Source organism: Anarhichas minor, unplaced genomic scaffold, assembly GCF_050575085.1.
Source record: "Anarhichas minor isolate MPS153535 unplaced genomic scaffold, ASM5057508v1 ptg000074l, whole genome shotgun sequence".
In the NCBI taxonomy this organism is placed as follows: domain Eukaryota; kingdom Metazoa; phylum Chordata; class Actinopteri; order Perciformes; family Anarhichadidae; genus Anarhichas; species Anarhichas minor.
Window position 1 is genome coordinate 11,798,382 of NW_027466520.1, and position 9,367 is coordinate 11,807,748.

The 9,367-nt window shown below is 40.5% G+C and overlaps 1 protein-coding gene across 2 annotated transcripts; it reads left to right on the forward strand.

Annotated features, from left to right (window-relative positions):
- The first annotated feature begins 1,804 nt into the window (after nt 1-1,804).
- Nucleotides 1,805-9,367, forward strand: LOC142937597 (phospholipase D1-like). 2 transcript variants are annotated; one of them, XM_076080594.1, is made up of 6 exons: nt 1,846-2,283; nt 2,384-2,502; nt 2,923-3,036; nt 4,599-4,712; nt 5,471-5,624; nt 6,499-9,367. In XM_076080594.1, exons 4-6 carry the CDS (start codon nt 4,696-4,698, stop codon nt 6,721-6,723), a joined length of 396 nt encoding a protein of 131 aa, XP_075936709.1. In that variant the 5' UTR covers nt 1,846-2,283; nt 2,384-2,502; nt 2,923-3,036; nt 4,599-4,695; the 3' UTR covers nt 6,724-9,367. The 2 variants fall into 2 exon arrangements, with proteins under 2 accessions (XP_075936707.1, XP_075936709.1); XM_076080592.1 differs by lacking the exons at nt 5,471-5,624; nt 6,499-9,367 and having other exon boundaries at nt 1,805-1,983; nt 2,155-2,283; nt 4,599-4,616.

The window sequence follows — 9,367 nt, forward strand, 5'->3', positions numbered from 1 at the left end:
TGCACTCGCTCTGTGTTCTTAATTCAAAGGAAGTCGACTTTGTTTTAAATTATGACAGATAAAAAAGGGAAGTTAGTTTGTTGGACTGTTGAAATTCATGAATATCATTATTTTCTCTTTAAAACCACCAACCAAAGGATCTATTTGTCACTCTCTTGTTGATGTGGGCTTCTTTGGTAAGACAACACTCATGGTTTTATTCTCATCTAACACTCTGAGTCGTACACATTTGCAGCCTTGTGAGCGGTGGTCTCTTAACACACAGGAACTTGTGGTTGTACAGAGCATGTTGAACGCTTTGTAAAATCCACTGTTGTGTTTGTGAATCCAGGTGATGAGTGTCATGGCAGTCCGGTCTGTGAGAACGGTGACAGCCAACATGTTACTGAGTGTCTTCTTTCTCTCAGGTGAGCTTTTGGTTCAGTCACTTGTATTCCTCTTGAATCATTTACTATTTGACACATATCATTTTACCCTAAATTCATGTGAATGTTACAATCTGTATTCTCTGCGTCAGCTCTTTTGTCACTGAGACGAGACTGACTTAGTTATTTGGAGATATAGACGGGTTTGGTCACCACTGGGGTCGGCCTCGTGGGGGATAGTTGTTGTAAAACCAAAAACATTAATCAAAACAAAAACTGTTCAGGGAAAAAAAGACCAAAATGCAAAATATTACTGCTGAAGTATATTTCTCTTCATGTTTTTGTTGTTGTTTATTTACACATGTTACTCACCACTGTTAATCATTAGTCTGTTTCACAGGTGCTTTGACTGATTGTGATGAGAATCCAGCTCTATTCATAACTGCACCTCAAGAGATGGAAGCACTGACTGGATCTTGTTTGCAAATCCCATGTAACTTCAGAGATAAATCAGAGGAGAAATTCAACAGCACAAGAAAAACCTTCGGAGTGTGGATTAAAAATGACCATAACTTTGGCCCAAATCCAAATAATGTGATTTTCAACAGTAGCAGGAAGGATACCATCTATCCAATGAATCTAACTGGAGACCTGAGTCAGAAAAACTGCACCACTTTATTTTCCAGTTTAAACACATCATACACAGACAGGTACTACTTCAGGATTGAGAACCGACCATTTCTGGCAACAGCTGAATGTGATCCTCTTCAAATAACAGTTCGAGGTAAGAGAGTTTTGGTTTTTATCAGTCAGTCTATGATGTTATTGTTTAGAATAAAAAGTGATATCAGTTGAAGCTAACCTTCAATGTGAATGTAAATATCTGCTACAGAGACCAACCAGAGAATGAAATGTTTACACTTCATGGATATTAATGGAATTGTTTTTTGTGCTCTACTATTAATAGTCCCATGATGAAGCTGCCTGTTCATGCAGACCTTTGCATTTAATGCTTGAAAAAGGGGAAGTCTCATGAGTTCAGTATTTTTTAGAAAATCTACATTAATTAGTGCAAGTTTACATTTCATGTTACCCCTACAGAGGGTCACAAGATAAATCTGAGGGGTCGTGAGATGATTAAACCAGTCACATGTGGTGTTATTCTTCATTCTGTAATGTCTTTGTTACTGGCATCAAACAGGAGGAAACAGCATTTGTTGGGGACTATTTTCAGCGGCGGATTAATCCACATTTGGCGACTCCTCTGGTTGTATAGAAGTCTATGAGAAAATGACTCTACTTCTCTCTTGATTTATTACCTCAGTAAACATTGTAAACATGAGTTTATGGTCTCTATCTCTAGTTTCAAGTCTTCTTCAATACAGCATGATGTTCATTGAGTACATTATGGTCCATTTAGAGTCAAACAGACCATAAAGCAGGGGATGCTTTAGGGCGGGGCTACACGGTGATTGACAGGTCTCTACCAGAGACGTATACGGCGTCTCTACGTCACTCCTCCTCAGTCCAGATATGGTCACTTCCTGTTCACTGGTTGCAAGAAAACCAAGATGGCGACGGCCAAATCGCTTCGAAACATCAGTCCACAAACCAACGGGTGACGTCACGACGACTACGTCCACTTCTTACATACAGTCTTTGAGAAATACATCAGATCACCCCCGTTTTAATGCATTGCACTGCTGATTAATAACTGTGTGTGTGTGTGTGTGTGTGTGTGTGTGTGTGTGTGTGTGTGTGTGTGTGTGTGTGTGTGTGTGTGTTTTAGGGAGCAGCTCAGTGCATAGTCAGCATACGGGGGTCGGGGAGTTGTTGGGAAACACACGGTTCTGGCACGGAAAGGACTACTGCAACTTTGTGTACAAGGACTGGATTCAGCTGGAGAAACCGTTCGATGGTGAGAACACCGTCACGCTCACAGTTTACGGAGAGAAGAGGAGGGAAGAGAGAGAGATTTATTCCACTCACCCGTCCTCCTCCTCACATTCCCGTTGTAGATTTCATAGACAGACACACGACTCCCAGAATGCCCTGGCACGACATCTCCTCAGTGGTTCACGGGAAAGCAGCTCGGGACGTGGCCAGACACTTCATCCAGCGGTGGAACTTCACTAAGGTCAGAGGTCCTGCTGCTGTTGTCTCGTCACCCTGATTCTATCCTAAATGAATAAAAGTATTTATAATAATCTGTTTTCATGAGACATTAGTGTCACAGTTGTTACTTTTTGTGTACTGCCCTTTCTTTCTGAAGGAGAAAGCTGGTATCTAGCACCAGACTATAGCGTTCAATTAAACTGATATTGATTCTTTTAGGTGTCTAAAATACGTCCACAGCAGAACATTGATTACTCCGACCCTTTAAATAATCTCCTTCTGGACAGAAGTGATGAAATTAAATATGTGGAAGAAGCAGAATATACCTGGAATAAAGTATAGAGTGTTTTATTTTCTCTGATGTGACTCTGCAGCCGACCACGTCGCTGTCTCCAGTAAATTTGTGACCCGTGTTTTGATTTTTCCTCTGTTTGTCTTCCAGCTCGTGAAGCCAAAGTACCGCTCCCTGTCGTACCCGTACCTGCTGCCCAAGTCTCACACCACGGCCAGAGAGCAGCGGTACCAAGTCCCCAACTGCATCCAAACCAAAGTGCAGGTCGGTGCTTGTTGCTTTTATTTTAACACGGCTGACTTTAAGACGCCCCTTTACATCCTGCAGCTCATCCTCACTGTGGGTTCAGCTCTGACCTGCACTGGAAGAGGGTTTTTAAGTGTGCAGTGTAAATCTGGTGTCCCACAATGCAATGCACCAAGGAAACAAAGCTTCTCACGGCTGGAAAAAAAAATGAAAACAGATTTGGCGAGATGAGTTCAGGAGGTTCCCAGAAAACCAAAAAAAGTGGTTCAACACTTTGCATTCCTCTTGTTTAGTTTCATTTTCAGAGACATGTTGTCTCGTCACCTTTTTATGAATTAATTTCTGTTTATTTGCACTTTAGAAAGTAGAAATCGTAAACAAGTTGGAACATTGTGTAGCAGAGGTTGTAGATATCAAAAGTCATATTTGAAAAAACAAAACAATAAAGAGACAAACGACAGATTTATAAAAATGTTCAAATGACAGAAGTTTAAGATTACAAGTTGAGATACAAGAAAATGTGTGAAGTGATATAAACAGCTGCTACTTTAAGTTATTTTCAGATGTTTTTGGTACAAAAATCATAAAATAAACTCAAAGTACATGAAGTACAGATTAAGTATATTATATATATTAGTGGACGAATGGTAGTTGTTGTGTACTCTCACGTGTCTCAAGACTCAAACACAAACATCCAACTTTCCTCTTTGCAAAGTTTTTGTTTTCACGTTTGTCTTCCTGTCGTCCCTCCCTCCATTTTTCTGGAATAATTCACGTTAGAATATTCTAACCAGCAGCAGAAGTAAAGTGAAGGTCTCAGTGAAGGATCTAGTCTCAAAAATCATAAGACGATTATTTATCACTTGCAAGTGTCACGAAAATGTCTTTATTCAAACTGCAAAACATGTATTCATGTTTGAACCGTTCAAAATACTGATTAACTAACAGTATAAATGTCTTTTTTAATCGTTCAAAAATAGCCAAAAAATACACATTACCAGTTACATTAATGAACACATTTCACATTTGAGCCAAGTCGTAATATTTGCCTCCTCAAAGTCACCAGACTCCATTGACGGAAAACGTCATCTTACCTCCATGATCGTCGTGAAACAATCTTTTCAAACAAACTTCGACAAACAAAATAAACCTCACAATTACTTTGTGAGTCTTTCCACTGTTCCAACAATCACCAGCTGTGGTTCAGTCAGAATATATCATAAATTCAGAGTTAGATGTGAAAAGAAACGGACGTTATTCCCTCCTCAAAGCCACCAGACTCCATTGACAGAAACAGTGATATTGTCGAGTTTTCCCGTGTTTAAAAAACCTCCATATATGCTCTAATAATTTGTTGGAAAAACAGCATTAGACGGTGTTTGTTCACCACCTGAGGAATGTTCCAGTGTTACCTTTGTGACCCAGCCTCACTAACACTGTTTGAACATAGTTATTAATTATAATAATGAATCTGTTGAGCTATCGATCCTCCATCGTCCTCTGGTGTTCTTATCTTTGTGAGTCATTCGGCGGTGAGATATCATCCTTCTCTTTCTCCGTGTCATTTCAAACGTTTTCAGGGAGGGTAAAAAGTACCGAGTGTACGTGGTGACGCCTCTGCTGCCGGGCTTCGAAGGAGACATCAACACCGGAGGAGGCAGCGCCATCCAGGCCGTCATGCACTTCAACTACAGGTGTGTGTGTGTGTGTGTGTGTGTGTGTGTGTGTGTGTGTGTGTGTGTGTGTGTGTGTATGTGTGTGTGTGTGTGTGTGTTTGTGAGAGACAATAAAGCTGCCTTTAACCCACCTTCTGTTTGAGTTTGTCTCATGCTGGTCTGCTGGTTTTCTAAACATGTTTGTGTTTTTGAACTAGAACTGAACCTTTAAAGGTTCCACATAACCTAAAGCAGAACTGCGGTTCCCAAACTTCCCTTCTGACCCTTTAAATGAAGAAATGTCTGAACTGTACCGTAATGAGATATGGTGTGAAATATGTGTCGGGTAACAGATGTTTCTTTCACACAGATAACTGTAGAGCGCAGCTACAAATAACAGAAACTAAAATATAATTCAGTGTAAATAAAACTACATCATTAAAGATTAGAGTTACCACAAGGAACTTTCATTTTGTGTCTGAAACAACAATTTAATAATAGAATTCTGTAATCGTTTCTGTTATTTTGTCCAGCTCCTGTCTACAGTGACATAAAGATAAACATAACTATTAAATATAAAGGACATCATTCACTTCCATGCCCTTGATATGAAAGTGAAGACCCATTTATTAAGTATTTAACAGATCTCTTTAATTATTTTTTTTATATACATTTCTTTGGACTATTTCATTTCCTGTATTTTACTAGTATGAACGTCAGCATGTAGTCTGAGCTCAGGCGCTGCAGCGCCCCCTGCTGGCCGATTCTGGGATCGCACTCATTTTGTGGTTCTGCAGGTTCTGCCAACATCAACGACCGGAGCATGCTGGGAAAGAGGGACAGCGAGGTGGCGGTGATCGTGGAGGACTCGGAGACGGTTACGGCGGTGATGGACGGGCAGGAGTACCAAGCTGGAAAATACGCTCTGCAGCTCCGCCTCGAGTGCTTCAAGTACTGACACATTATATGAACTATGTATTCAACCAGAGCTTCTTTACAGGCTGTAAAGACATTTAAACATGAAATAAGAGAAAGTTAGGAGTGAGAGAAAACTTATTCTGACACTTTTTAAATTAAGATAACTTATTACACTATAACAATATTTGTTTCATGTATTTTTTGTTCTTTGTCCAGGGGGGCCCCTGACATGTTGGGCCCCTGGGCCTGTGCCCAATATGCCCGTTCAGTAATCCGTCACGCAACCGTCTCTAAATTTGAGGTTTCAAAGGGGACATATCATGAAAAATGAATGAACTCACATACATTTGGCTATCTGGAGTTCTTACCAACCCACAAACTGTGAAATAAGACGACCCAGTCAGTTTTTTTGTGCGCTACCTTGATCAGAAAACATTAGAATAAACCTCCCCATAAGAGTATCCCCATATGAGCTTCAGAACCACATTTGCAGAGGATCGCCATCATTTTCTAACAAGCCAATCAGAGCAGACTGGGCTCATTTAAAGAGACAGGCGCTAAAACGGAGCGTTTCAGACAGACGCTGAATACTGATGTATTCAGACAAGACTGTGTGAGAAAAATAGTTTTTTAAATGTAAATCTAATTTATTTATTTATTAGAGTTTTTTGTACTTCTGTTAAATTTCCTCATCACGTCTTCTTCTCGTTGCCAAATATCTCCGCTCGCAATATCCTGCAATGTTTCAGCATTTCCTCTTTTCTGGTGCCGTCAGCGTTTCTTCAAGTTTCTCCTCACCCGCCTCCTCACCTCTCCGTCTCTCTCTCTCTCTCTCTCTCTCTCTCTCTCTCTCCCCTGGTTCTCTCTCTGACTCCGTCCTGTTTTCTTTTGTTTTTTCTCTCTTCAGGTCTTCCGAAGTCTTCCGCCCAGCGACGTCCGTAGCATCCTGGAGCTGGAGGGCTACCTCGCCAAGCCGGGCCTGGACAAGGAGGACCCGGCCCGGGCTCACGAGGAGCTGAAGAAGATCCGCGGCTTCCTGGTCCAGTTCCCTCTTCAGTTCCTGTGCGAGCAGAACCTGCTTCCCCCCATGGGCTGCAAGGAGGCCATGGTGCCCATGGAGGTCTGGACCTGAGACCGAGAGGGACTCGCCAGTGCATTCATGTGTTCACGCACAACATCAGGAAGGCTTTCAGGTTAATGAGACCCACTCTGGTGCCATTTTGGAGGTCATAGTGGCTGAAAACAGCCTTTTTGTGTTTTTAATAAACTGACAGCTGTATCTGATGACATGTTAGCGTTGCACTACAGTGGTTCCCCTCTGCAAACATAATTGAATAATATTTTCTAACCAGTTTGTTTGTGCTGTAAAAATCCTTGACCTTGGTGCAGTCTGTCTGTGCTGCAACGCTCCTCAACATGAGCCACAAAAAGTAAAAGTTAGAGTTAAACGGAGAGTTTCTTTGGAGATAAAAACCTGGTGTTTGGATATAATTTATAAACGTCTGATCTACTTACTTTTATCTTTGTTGTAGTATGAAAGTGATCACAAACATCTGATGTAATGGATCGTTGCAGTTGTGTCTCCATCATTGGTTCTTTCGGTTGTGATAATAATAATAGTGGAAACAAACGTGAGCAAACCGATTGTAAACAAATGCATGTGGACGAGAAAAACATAGTTTAAATGATTCGAAACGTCCTTCACAGTTGACAGACGGTCTTTGTGGTTCAACTGACCTGCTGTTCTTACCGTAGTGTAGGCTTTCTTCGCTTTATTATCAATATTTAAACTTTCAATTTGACCGTGAAAAAAGTTGTTTTAGATAATCTGGAATAATTCAATATAATTCATCATCTGTCAATTGAATCACATCCTGATACATAATAACCCCGTCTATATTGATAAGAACGAGCACATACTCCCTTCATTTAATGAGAAAGTACTCCGTATATATGAGACATGGTTTTGTAAACTTATTCGTGAATTGAATACAATTTATTTATTTTCAGAAAACTTTCTATATCCTAAAATATATCATTATCAAGATATTTCAGGTGATTAAACACTAAAGAGAACATCATTTTAAACATAACATTCCCTTTCTGCCGATAGATCCCCTTTAATGCGACGCGCTGGCCCTTTAAGGTAACCTGTGTGGTCACAGCTGCTGATCCTAGAGAAGATGGGTTTTAGCTGCAAAATGACCTCCAAAAATGGCGTCAGCTGTGGTTGTGAACAAAGCCTTTTGTACCAGCGGTGCCACCGGATGCACGTGAATAAGTTTCACACTGACACTGTGTTGTTGGAACAACATGGAGACTACGATGACACGTAAACGACACACATGTACCAACAAACATGGAGCGCAAACCACCAGGCTTTTCCTCTACAGTCTCCTTCGTTCTGCAACAACACTATGCAACGTTCAGGGCCGGCAAACGCAGCTCTGAGGGTTTGAAAAAGACACAAAATAATATAAAGAAGAAGAAGAAGGGGACTTTAATAAAGGAGAAGAGGATGAAGAGCTGTCGGACGTCTCCAGCCATTTTCTCTCATATCTCTGAAGCTTTTTAATATTTATGTCAAACAGGAAATCACAAGTGCCAAAGATGAAAGACTGTTAGTACAGTACGTACATTCATTACATTCCTCATACTGTTCTACGTTTAGCCTTAAGTGACCTGTTCTTGTGCTCTGATCTGCTCTTTGTAGTTCTTTTGGTAGCACTTTACTTTGCAGGTCTGTAATTTCCAATTAATACCATTTTCTGGAAAGAGCTGCTATAGTTTGGTGCTAATTACAGTAACGGGGAAATCTTTATTCATACCTAAATAAACATTCATTTGATTGGAAACTTTACACTCCTTATAATAGTTTTCTGCCTGTAGACAAAGTTTAATTTAAATTTAAAAGAATCTAAGTAACATTGTTAGTTCTTTGGTATTCATTATAGAAAACGTGGACACATAACCAGCCTTTCCAGGTAATTACAGACTTGAATAAAGCGTTGCCGTTCTGTTTTTTTACTGCATAACTCTCAGATTCATGCATGATAAGTTCATTACAATGCTGCGTTTCATTAATGTCAGCAAGCAGGAATTCTTTAGCAACAGCCAAGTTTATACAAACAGGCAACATTAGTTTGTTGGGCAACGATTGAGCGGATGCAAGTTCCTTCAGCACCTTTGTTTCTGCTGCCACCAAGTGGCCAAAATAATCTATTATTGCAGCGTTAAGATATTTATTAGTGCAGTTTTAAGGTTTTTGTAGTCTTAAAGATATACTTGAAGTTTAAGTTTATTAATAAAATTAGAAACGATGGTCTGCAGCCTTCACGCTGTTAAACTCAACGTCAGGTCGTCACAATTTTGAGAAAAAGTCTCAGATTTTCCGACGTTTCTGGAACGCAGCATCAATGTCCCTCCGTGTCTTCCTCGTTGGTCTGTGAGTGATCTGCATGACGCTGTTTTGTGCTATAAATTTGACCAAAAAAAAGACGATACCCGTAGCTGACAGCATGACAGCTGCTCATTGCCATTAAACATTAAACAGATGAAAGCATGAAGCTGAACTGGTTGCCTTTTTAAAAGCCATGGACGTTATTGATGCTAAACGTTGTGCCTGTGTGTCGTCCGGATGCACCTGAAACTTCTCTTCTGTTGTTATTGATGGATGCTCTTCTTTTTAATCGTCCTCTCTACCTGCCTGTGTTTCTACGTCCTGCTTTTTAAGCTTTAAAAATCAGGAATATCTAAAGCTATCCCCCCCCCCCCCC